At 36.5% G+C, this 12,958-nt stretch overlaps 1 protein-coding gene across 4 annotated transcripts in view; it reads right to left on the bottom strand.

The window, feature by feature from the left end:
* The window catches only part of KAT6A (lysine acetyltransferase 6A), a 112,833-nt gene that overhangs the window by 28,217 nt on the left and 71,658 nt on the right, over window positions 1-12,958 (bottom strand). For all 4 annotated transcript variants that reach the window (XM_027071375.2, XM_027071395.2, XM_027071388.2 and 1 more), the window contains exon 8: window positions 12,358-12,476. In XM_027071375.2, the coding sequence (XP_026927176.2) occupies window positions 12,358-12,476 (119 nt within the window). The remainder of the gene's footprint in view (window positions 1-12,357; window positions 12,477-12,958) is intronic.

Raw genomic sequence — 12,958 nt, 5'->3', positions numbered from 1 at the left:
CGCTCATCCACCTCTGTCCTCCACCACCATCTCTAACTCCCTTGTGAAAGCCTCAAGAGCCAGTGTGTTGCTGTGTTTCCATTCACTAAGGTAAGTTAACAAAGGCTCTCTGCGGTGAGGAAGCAACAGGTGCATCCAAACCACTCGTTAACCCAGTCCTTGCCAAATCAGACTGCCCGATCTAAATTACAACATCACTTCTCCTAGGTCATTTTATTTTTAAATTTCAGCCAAATACTCTCTCATTAAACACGAAGGTTTCCAAAGCAGTAGAGCACAAAAATAATATTTAAAACTTTTAACTAGAATTCTGCCACACTCTGTGCCTCCTTTTCATTTGAATATGCCAACATCTTGAAAGGATGACATACATTCCTGGCCAGAATGGAGCTTTCAATATAAGAAAGCAAGAGGCGGGGGGCACTAAATGCACTAATAATTGGGTTAAACCAAAAGATAACTTTACATATGCCTATTCTAGATAATAAAACTTTTATTAGTAGGAGTTTATAAGAAAAGTTACTGTTCTGCAAAAACTCCACCTCCACTAAATGGCTGATCTAAATCCAATTTCCAATGTATAGAAGCAACTCTTCCAGAGTCCCCTCCAAGTCCAGATTGGTACAAACATGAAGATTACAACTGATCTACAACTGATCTTGACACAGTTCTGCTCCCTTCCTCTTGCCTTCCATTAGATAGCTCCCCTTTGGCCTACCCTTTCCATTCCTCACGGGAAAATGGCATTTTGAAGTGGGAATAGAGGGTAGGACTATACCCTTATTATTAGTATCAGAATGTGAAGTGTAGAGAAAAGAGATGTCTTCTAGTATCTGAACATTTTCTTATAGAAACACTGTAATAAAAAATAATTCTGTTCATTAGGGATCAGAAGTTGCATGATGAAAGAGATACATAAGGATGAGTTCACATGGTCCCAAATGGAGACAGCATGAAAAAAGAGAATAAAGAGAATCGGCATTTGTGGAGCAGATACTATGCCAGACTCTATGCCTTATATTGTTTATCTCATTTAATCCCCACAATCTGTTCCTCAAAGTAGAAAACAATATGTCCACTTCATAGATGGGGAAAAAGGCTCAGAGAAGTTAAGAGGCAAAAAACTTCAGGAAAGCAGCATGAACAGTAAAGAATAAAGACAGAAAAGAACAAAATGGGAGGGGTGAGATACAAAGGATGCACTGCCCTCAATTAATTAATGTTTTGAATTCCAAAAGTTCTGTTTACGGTTTTTAGAACGGGAATTCAGTTTTCCAAAGAAGTGAAGCTACAAGTTCACAGACTCTTATCCAAAACCCTTGGCACAAAATGTGCTTTGGAATCTTGAATTTTTCTAATGTTAGAGAAGTATTACATATGTATCTGAAATCCAAAGAAGTGAAGCCACAAGTTCAGACTCTTATCTAAAACCCTTCACACGGAATGTGCTTTGGAATCTTGAATTTTTCTAATGTTAGAGAAGTATTATATATGTATCTGAAATCCCAGTAGGATTTGGGGCAACACTCCATAATCAGACAAACTAGTATTTCTTTAGCAAAGCATAGGAAATATTCACATTAAATGGGGTAAGTAAAGAATATGTATAGTTTCATGTCAGTTAACACCATGTTTTGCCAACAGTTCTGTTTAGGTAAATGAGATCTTACTGCAAAATGAATTATAATTTTTTCCATTCTCCAAAGAAGATATACAGATGGCCAGTAAGCACATGAAAAGATGCTCAAAATCACTACCATTAGAGAAATGCAAATGCATTTGAGATATACCACTTCACACCTACTACAATGGATATTATCAAAAAAACAAAACAAAAACAAAATAACAAATGTTGGAGAGGATGTGGAAAAACTAGAACTCTTGAGCAGTGCTGGTGGAAATGTAAAATGATGCAGGCACTGTGGAAAACAGTATGGCAGTTCCTCAAAAAAAATTAAACAGAATTTTCGTGTGAACCAACAATATATAAAAGAATTGAAAGCAGAGACTCAACAGGTATTTGTCCACCCATGTTCACAGCAGCATTATTCACAACAGCCAAAAGGTAAAAGGAATTCAAGTGTCCATCAGATGAATGCATAAACGTTCATGGTATATACATATATCAAGTGATATATATATATAAATTCTGGTAAGGGAATTTTGACACATGCTACAACATGGATGAACCTTACAGAAGCTATGCGAAGTAAAATAAGCCAGAAAGGGACAAATATTTTATGATTCCACTGAGACCTACCTACAGTAAATTCAAAATCACAAAGTAGAATACTGATTGCCAGAGGATGGGCAAAGGAGGAATGGGAAATTATGGTATATTGGGTACAGAGTTTCAGTCTGGGAAGACAAATTCTGGAGACTGATGATGGTGATGGTTGTACAACAATGTATTGCCACAGTAATTTTTTGTTAAGTTTTCAGGATTCCAGATCTCAGAACTGTAGATGTGATTCCAGGCTACTTCTGTCTCTTTCTTCTCCTATGTCTCTTTTGTTCGTCTACACTTAGACATCTCCTTTGCTTTACCGTTAAATACTGATTAAAATCTAGGATTTTGTCTTTAACCCTCTTACCCCTTCTTTCCACAGGACCTATAATCCAATGATCTACCAGTTTTTCACTCTCCATATGCCCTCCTTCTCTTTATCCAGCTTAAATTCCAAGGTCTTTTACTGTACTTCATCTTTGCCTACATATATCCTTAACTTCCCTGATATTCTCCCAATTGAACAAAATCGCAACTCTCGTTAAATTCAGTTCTCCACATAATCCAACATCTGGATATGGTCAGAGAAAAACACAGAACAAATTGACTAGACTCAATTTGTAATTTAAAAAAAAATTTTTTTTAATGTTTATTTACTTATGAAAGAGAGAGAGAGACAGAATCTGAGAGCGGGGAAGCGGCAGAGAGAGAGAGGAAGACAAAGAACAGGAAGCAGGCTCCAGGCTCTGAGCTATCAGCATAGAACCTGATGCGGGGCTCGAACCCACGGACCACAAGATCACGATGTGAGCCTAAGCTGGACGTCTAACCAACTGAGCCACCCAGGCACCCCTCAATTTGTAATTCTTTTTTTTTTTATTTTTTTAATGTTTATTTTTGAAGGAGAGAGAGAGCACGAGTGGGGGAGGAGCTGAGAGAGAGAGGGAGACACAAGAATTCGAAGCAAGCTCCACGCTCTGAGCTGTCAGCACAAAGCCTGACTCAGGGCTCGAACTCACAAACTGGGAGATCATGACCTGAGCCGAAGTCGGTTGCTTAACTGACCGAGCCACCCAGGCGCCCCTTAACTTGTAATTTGTAATTCTTAACTACTGACCTCAAACGGGCCCTTGATGGTTCTCTAACTCCATTCACTCTCTCAATTCTCCTAAAAAATTCTTTTATACTTTCTCCTATCTCTTTAAGCCTCCAACACACCTCTTACCCCATTTTCACTGTCAATCAATGCCTTTGCTTTCTACTACACTAGAAAACTAAGAAGCAATCACAAGAGAACTTCCAAAGCTTTCCAAGGCCACATCTGTATGTCTACTCTCTGTGCCCACATAGCCTACCTTTCCTTAATATTATGTCTAGATGGTCTATGCTCCCATCTAAAGCCAACGCTTTCACCTGTGCATTAGATGATATCCTCTCTTACATTCCAACAATCTTCCCTTCCCTCTTTTGCATCATCAGATTTCTATACACTAGATCATTCCTATCAGCATAAAAACTACTGCTATTTCTCCCATATTAAAAAAAAAAAATGGATACCTTCTTTTGCCCTCACATCTTCACCCAAATATTCTCCTTCTGTTCCCCTCCACTGCAAACTACCTCAAAATAGTAGCCCCATATTACTTCTATAACCAATTTCTCTTTTCTTTCTCAAACCAGTTCCAATTATATTTTCATCTTCCCCCTCCCTCACTATGGAAACTTTCTCAAGATTACCTCCATGTTACTAAATCTGATGGTCAATTTTCAGTCCTCAGACCTATCCGCATAATTTTCCATTCCTTCCTTCTTGAAACATTTTGTTTCAATTGGCTTGTAAGGAACCAGTATCTCCAAGTTTTTTCCTCCTTCCCTAGCCATTCACAGTTTCTCCAATCTCTAAAAAGGGACTTCTCAAAGGTCTCTCCTTTTCTTTGGTGACCTCATCTAGCCTCATTTCTTTAAGTACCACCAACTTGCTAACAAGTCCTGGATTTAAATTTTCAGTCCAGACCTGCACTTTGAGCTCCAGACATATACTATCCCACTGTCGACTTGATATCTCCTCTCCTGAATGCTTTATAGGAATCTCAAGTTTAATGCGCTCAAAATCAAACTCCTGATCTTTTTTTCCCCCTCAAACCTGTTCCTCCGGTATTCTTCTACATCTCAGCAAACAGCAACTCCTTCCTCCAACTGTGCTCTAGCATCATCCTTGATTCCTGGTTTTCATAACCATCCAATCCATCAGCATATCTAATGGTCTACCACCTTCAAAACATAATCAGAATTCCAATTCTACCACTACCACTATGATACAAACCACTGTATCTCTTACTTGGATAATTCTAATAGCCTCCTAAGTTCTCACAGTTTCTGTATTTTCCCCTCATTCTACACAGAAGCCAGAGTAATCCTTTAAAACCTATGTCACTCTTCTACTCAAAGTCCTCCAAGAGTTCCTACCTAACTCAAAGTAAAAGCGATAGTCCTTAAAATGGCTTACTTGGTTCTGCCCTCTCCTTCAACCCCAACTCCCAACACCATATTTTTCCCATTCTATCCTAAATCTTTCTCAAAATCTCTGCTACTGTATCTCCTCCACCTTCATTCAGTCCTAGTCACTTCTCGTTCTGACTACTGTAATCATCAGACTGGTAGATGTCCTTGTCCAGGTCTTCATCAATCCAATGCTTACCGAATCACTGAAGTTGAGTTTCTAAAAGCAAATACAATCATGTCACTCTTTTTAAAAAGTCTTCAACTCAAGAGCTATTTAACTACTTTAAAGAGCTACTGTTAACTAAAAAAGAGTGCAAACTTTTTCACAAGGACCATGGGAACTTTGCGATCTGGTCTGTCCTTACCATTTCAATCTCATCTCTTACTTGAACTTCAGCCAAACAAGCTACATGCAGCTCCAAGGGTTCAATATGCTTTCTCACACTCAAATTGTTCTTTTTGAAATGCTTTCCTCCTTTTGCCCAATAGTAAATTCTTACTCATTCCCTCAACAGCCTGCTCAAATAGCACCTCTTCTATGAAGGCTCCCCTAACATCCCTAGACAGATGCCTTCCTGTTCATTCTCATATCATCTTATGCCTATCTCTATGGTAGCAGACCATGAACTAGAAATTAAGAGTTAAGGATCAGAAGTCAGACTGTGGGTTCAAATATTGACTCTGATACCAACAACTATATAATTCTAGGTAAGACAATTCTTCTAAAGCTTCAGTTCCTTCATCTGTAAAACAGGAACAAGTAACAAGGTTGAACTAAATGACAAAATTTATATATGACGTTGAATGCAGTACCTGACACACAGTAAAAGGATACTATTACTAACCACATGGCTTTATTTATTTATAAATGACTCTTCAACTGGAGAACAGGGACACATTTCCTATTTATCTAAGTATTTCTAGCACTTACCACTAAGATAACTAGCAGAAGCTCACATTTATTTAGTGCTCACTACGTGAATGGCATGCTAAGCACTTTGCAAATATCAACTTATTTAATCCTTTCAACAAACCTATTAAGTAACTTGTTTGACCAAGGTCACTTAGCAGAGGTAGGATTTGGATCTGTTCAGGCTATTTCTAATACCTAGGCTCTTAACCAGGATCTTAATAAATACTCAATAAAACCGTGCTAAACTGTCAAATGAATGAACTCAAAATACAATTAACTAGCCTTTAATATGTAACTTAACAAATGGCTTAAGACACTAAAACAATCTCCCACTCCTCATCTCTAATTTCACCAGTACCAAAGAGAAATCATTTCAACAACAAAAAAGCAGTCATGGGGTTACCTTAAAATCCTGGCATGCCAAGACAAATGTCCTCTTTCTAGCTTTTAAAGCCCTCCAAATTTCAGCCCTATACTACTAATTCAATATATTTCTTACCAATGCCCAACAAAAGTTCACTGTTTTACGTATTAAACTAAACCACAAGCAGTTCTTACTTTACATGGTGCCATGTTAACTGAAACATAAGAATACCTAAACTGAGATCAAATATCAGTCACCACAGCAATGTATAAAGAATGGACACGATTCTAACAGGCACATGTTTCCATTAACACAGTGACGTGCAAAGCAAGGACTGCCTGTATTGTGACACCTTTATGAGCAGCTATTGTGTTTTCTACATCAACTCTACAATGTGAGTTGCACATATTAGGCCCACAAGTATTTGTTGATCTCATGGGACCAATAATCACAACGTCTCTTGCATTTACAGTTGTCATTAATTCCTCAAAGCTCAACTTAATGCTGGTTACTCTATCTGGGAAGCCCTCATTCTCTCCATTTACCTAAATCTGAATCATCCTTTAAGCCTGTTTCTTCTGTAATCATCTCAGATCACACCAGCTCTTACTCATCTTAGTATATACTGTTGCCACATGGAACAATCTGTATCATTCAATACAGCAATGACTTACATTAACTGGTAATCTTATGTCACTGTTTGCTATTTGTCTTCCTATGTACTTTGCCCTACTTGCATAAATGCACATGCCTTATGATTTTGATGCCTCCATAACATTTTTTAACAGGGTAATATGGATATTATTATGATTAAGGGCATAAAACATGAAGCCATACAGGCCTGGGTTCAAATTCCACTTCTGCCATTACTAGTTACATAACTTCAGGAAAGTCACTCAACTAAAAGTCTTGGTTTCCTCATATGTAAAATGGTAATAACAATCCTTATGAGGTTAGGAGATTTGGTGAACCTAGTTTATTCCATTTCTAATAAATGTTCAATTCTTTATGCAAAGAAAAAAAATACTTTAATAGCCCACATAGATTTCAAAATTGCTCTGTTAACTTTCTACAACCACACACACACACAAATTCTTTAAAATTAGCATTAAAATTAACATGGAAATACAACATGTTCTTTGGTGACATTTTACGTAAAAATCATTGTATATATTTCAGAAAGGTTGCTATGCTCCAATGAGATGAGCCAAACACAAATGCTTCTTTTTGGTGGTGGAACTCTTAAAAAAACCATTTACTCCAAGTCCATAAGATTACTGTAAAAAAAATTCCAGAACAAAAGCTTATACTGCTAATTTTTCATGCTTTTATTTTCAGAGGTGGCTCTTTTTTTTTCTTTTTATGAACATATTCATTGTATAGCTAATGACACACAGTACCAGGTAAATGATATTCTTACTTCTCCTGAAACTAAAACAAAACAAAACAAAAAACAATCAAAACCAATTAATAGGGCCCCCTTTTTATAAACATTTCAATAATTCTTGACTGACTCAGGTAATGCACCATACAAAACCCAATTACGCAATAAAATCACTCAAAAGCAAATACTGGATTTGCTTTTTTGGGCACATTTCCTACGAGATGGTAAGCTCTATGAAAATAAAAAATATATAAAATAAAATTGGTTTCAACCCACTTTCTCTATTCCATGAAGTCAGAGAACATGGGAGTCAACCCTAGTGTTCTCTTGCTCCCTCAAACAACACGGCAAATCTATCACCAAGTTCTACTGATTCCATCTCCAGAATATATTCTAAATCCATCCACTTCTCTCCCATTTCCACTGCCATCTCTCTAGTCTAAGCTACTGTCTTCTTTCAGTTGAACCATTGAAAAAGCCAATAAATTGATTTCTAAATTGATTTCTGTGCCTTCTCTTGCCTAATTCCACTCCATTCTTCATATAGTGGCCAGGAAAAAACATTTTTTAAAAAAATTTATTTATTTATTTTGAGAGAGAGAGAGAGAGAACAAGAACATGAGCAGGGTAAGGGCAGAGAAAGAGGGAGAGAGAGAATCCCAAGCAGGCTCCCTACTAACAGCACAGAGACCGATGCAGGGCTCAAACTGACAAACCGTGAGATGATAACCTGAGCTGAAATCAAGAGTCTGATGCTCAACTGACTGAGCCACCCAGGCACCCCAGGAAAAAACAAATTTTAATGTAAATATGATCCTGCTATTTCCTTGCTAGAAATCATTCAATGGTTTCCTACCACAATTACAATAAAAACTCAAATCCTAATTACCTCTTCAATCTCTCTCTCCAGCTTCATTTTATATGGCTTTTTTATTCATCGTACTCAAGCTATACTGGCCTTCTTACAGTTCCTCAAACTTACCAAGTGCTTAGGTACCTCAGAACATTTACACAAGCAGTACCCTTATGTCCGGAACATTTCTTCTTTCTAGCTCTTTGCCTTGCTGACCTTCTACTCATCTTTTAAGTTTCAGTCTCTGTGTAAATTATTACTTCCCTAAAAGAGGAATCCCAATCTCCAGCAATCTAGATCAGGAAGCTCCTGTTATAATCTCTTGCTGCATTTTTATTTTTTTCCTATTAGCTATCAGTTTGTAATTACAGATTTATTTATATGATTGTCTATTGTCTTACTCATGCAACTGAAAGCTTTGTGAAAGCAGTCTATGTCTTTTTGTTCACCCTACAGCTCGCATAGCATGCCAGGCACATGAATACTAAATGAATGAACCTCACAGACAAATACCACATCCTAAGAATTTTAGTGCACTGCCAATGAAAATAAGGACCAATTAGAATTTAAATATCTAGCTGTTTATTTCCATGGTGCCGATATACACATGGACAATCACAAGTTTAATAAAATGTGCAAGAAACACACAGTTAGATTACTGTTGATACAAATTTATACTGTCTCCACTTGGCCTCAGCATCCCTTTTAACTCTATCAATCTTTCTTTCTGCAACCGTATTATTCCAACCCCTGCCAACCAGACATCTAGACTAGAGGAACAGCAATCCAGGCAGAGGGAACAGTAAATACAAAAGGCTCCCAGGCAGGACAGTGCTTGGTGTGTCTAAGAAACAGGAGGCCTGTTGCTGGAGTAGAGTGAACAAAGGCCAGAACAAGGGGAGTAGCTAAAGAAACAGGCAGGCACAAGATGATACTGGGTCTAAAGAAAAAGGAAAAAAAAAAAAAAAAAGGATAAAGACTTTGGTTTTAAAAATTCTAAGCAAGACTGAAAGACATTAAAGAATTTCTGTGCAGAGGAGTGGTATGATCCAACTGAAGTTTGAAAATATTTACTCTCGGCCCTGTATAAAGAATATGGACTACAGACTGGGGTGAGGGACAAAAGTAGAAGCAAGGAAATTAGTATAGAGATATTACAATAGCCCAATCAAGAGATAATGGTGGCTTTGACTAAGGTAGTAGACGTGGAAGTGGTAAGAAGTAGTCATAAGCTGTATATATTTTGAAGGTGGAAACTATCAGGACTTCCTGATGAATTAAATATGGAGTATGAGATAGAAAAAGAGAGAGAAAAAAATCAAGAATAATACCTCACTGGACCTGAGCAAGTGAAAGGGCAAAACTGCCATTTACTCACATTCTCCAGTAAAAGAAACCAAGGATTCTTAGAGAAATGGCTAAATCGACAGCCAGAACAGTAAGACCCTGGAACATATTGCTGCGGTCAAAGGTAAGTAAGAATGATTATATATACAAACATCGAATCATTATGTTGGGGCACCTGCGTGGCTCAGTTGGTTAAGTGTCCAACTCAGGTCATGATCTCATGGTTTGGGAGTTCGAGCCCTGCATTGGGCTTTCTGCTGTCAGCACAGAGACAGCTTCAGATCCTCTGTCCTCCTCGCCCTCTGCCCCTGCCCCTGCCCCACTTGTGCACACATATTCTCTCTCTCTCTCAAAAATAAACATTAAAAAAAAAAAAAATCAAATCATTATGGTGTACATCTGAAACTAGTATAATGTTATATATCAGTTATCTCAATTAAAAAAAAAGAGTTGAATAAACCGGACAAAGTAAAAAAAAAAAAAAAATGACAGAGCCATGTCAAAAGGACACAGGAGCAGGCTTGAAAAAGCTCCCCTACCCAAATGTGGAACAATTTTAAGCATCAAAACAAATATTAATAGCAACAAATTATAAGTCATAAGAATCTTCAAGTCTAAATGAAATGAATAAATGGAAAGAAAAAAAGAACCTTCCTAACACTAGAATGCCAATTAATAGACATAAAAGGAATGATGAAATTAGAATATCATCTGTTTAATAACCAACAAAACAACAGTTTCAGGCAAAAATCACCACTGGATGCTAAATCTAGTGGATAAAAGTTTGATAAGAAATAGGGTACATTTACGTGGTTTCAAAGTGTATTGCTGCAAGATATTTATAGAAGGAAAATAATTTTACAGGGAAGCAACAAGGCAGAATACTACCTTAACCAAGTGATCAGAGTTAACATCATTCGTAATAAGACAAATTAATACTACATACCTTCTGATATCATGCAGAGAGGAGGACACATCGTCTCTATAGTATTTCTGCCAAAAGTAGATCACCTGAATCTAATCATGATGAATCATAAAACAAGCACAAACTAATGGATAGTCTACAAAATACATGATTTGCGCACTTCAAAACTGTCCAGATCATGAAAGATAAAGACTGAAGAGCTGTTCCAGGTTAAAGGAGACTAAGGAGACATGACAACTAAGTGAAACACATGATCCTAGACTAGATAAAACGAACCAGGGCAAGTTGTTTTCTTTTCCACCTTTTGCTATAAAAGAACATTAGTGGTATAACTGCTAAAATTTGAATAAAACCTCCAGGTTGGATAATATACTTTATCTGTGTTAAATTCCTGATTTGATGATTGTACTGTGGTCATGTACAAGCACGTCCTTGTTTTTAGGAAATACACACAAATAAGTAAGAGTAAAAGGACATTAGCATTATGTCTGCAACTTAATCAGTAAAAAAAGTTCTTCAAAGGAACTACTAATTCCTTCTTTGAATTCCCACTGAACTCCATGTGAATTTCTACTATAGTACCTATAGCACTTTGTTTTACTTATTGGTAGGAAAAGAAATGTGCTTTCAAGGGTTAAACAACCTTCCCAAAGTAGAAGTTAGTAAATGACAAAACACAAATTGAATGAAGATCTATCTGACTCAAAGTTAACACTCTGTGAAATCATAAGATGGTAGAATGCTCAGTAAATGTTTGCTGACTATTCATATTGTTATTTTAAAAAAATACTCACAGAATGATCTACATAAACAATCTATGCACAAATAGGTTTCTTAATCCCAAGAATTTCACCTGCACAACAGGAATCCCCAGTATCATGCTTATAAAACTATAAACTCTTACTTTCAAGACAAGAGATAGAACTCAACTTGGCTAACATAGTGAGTTGGTGGCAAAGAAAGAAAAAACACAAGATAAATGAACTTAATATAGAAGAGCCTTTATGATCTAGCCCTGTGCTTTTCCAATCTCATCTCTTGTCATTATCTACACCCAGTATTCTTTATCCTATGTGGAAATTTATTCCCACAAGTTAGTGAAAACATGCTTTGTTTCCCCCCATTTTCAAGTCTTTGCATTTTTGTTCCTTCTGATTATAAAGGACCCCATTCCTTGTCATCTGGATCAATTCCTATATATTCTTTGTAAGACCAGCTCAAATAGTATTTCCCATCAACGAATCCTCTGACCTCCCCAGGCTTAGACAAATGCTTGCTCCCTATTCTTCCAAAACACCATGTACCCTATAATTAAACTGTTTACATGAATGAAATTATTCATTTAGTCTCTCCAGGACTATACTTGAGAGAAGGAATCTTGTCATTCACATTGGCTTCTTCAGCATCTGAAGACTAATCAGGTTCTTTGTCTATACATTTATATTTTGCTACATGTCCCAAAGGATCAAGGCAAAAGCAGTTAATAAATATTTACTGAAGTAATGAAAATGGGTGTTTTATCACTTGAAAGGAGCTTGGTTTTTGTTTGTTGGTCAAATCCCAAACTCTTCTTCATACATAAGACAGAAAATAAATACACCAAACTCATTTAATACTGGTAGTCAGAAGCAACCTGTTTATCTGCAAAACCAAAGAAGTCACAATGTTTAAAAGAAATACCTTAACAAGCAGAACTACATATATGCACAAACCACATCTATCTGCAGATCAGATGGATGAATAATTTGCTGTTTTGCTTACTGCTCTATCCCAATACAATTAATCCTGTTTCTCATTCACGACCAAAGTATTTAATTGTCCACTCTGCATATCCAACTTTACCTGCAGTGCTTGTTCTTGGATATCACGAAATAATTCCATATCTTTCTCAGTCATGATTTCCTGGCTCCCAAAAAGCCGTTCCTCACTTTCTTGTTTGCCATCCCAGCCATCCTGATTGTCTGCACATAAAGAAAGGGCTCACATGTTATTAACTTTATCCTTAGTTTAATACATGAATTAGGAAACATTTCAAAAGTGTTGATTTCAGTTTGAAGACCTTAATATTATAAAAGAAGAGGATACGAGTAAATGGACACCTAGAAAGATGTATCAGTAAATAATATGTACATATTCTATCTGCTTTATGATGGAAAATCTGAACTGTCCTAAAACTTCTTAAAATTATCACATAACTAAATCTGAACTTCATCAAGACATTAGATTTTAGTATAATACATATAAAAGTTTGATGAGCACCAAGTGGTGATGTATGGAAGTGCTGAAATACTATATTGTACATCTGAAACTAGTATTACACAATTTTATACTGTGTATGTTAACTAACTAGAATTTAAATAAAAACTTAATAATAATACAAAATCACAATAAAGGTCTAAGGAATATGAAACCTACTTTGAAATAATCTGAATATAAAAGTTTT

This window comes from Acinonyx jubatus, chromosome B1, assembly GCF_027475565.1.
Source record: "Acinonyx jubatus isolate Ajub_Pintada_27869175 chromosome B1, VMU_Ajub_asm_v1.0, whole genome shotgun sequence".
NCBI classification, from domain to species: Eukaryota; Metazoa; Chordata; class Mammalia; order Carnivora; family Felidae; genus Acinonyx; species Acinonyx jubatus.
This window is presented reverse-complemented; position numbering and strand designations above follow the sequence as displayed.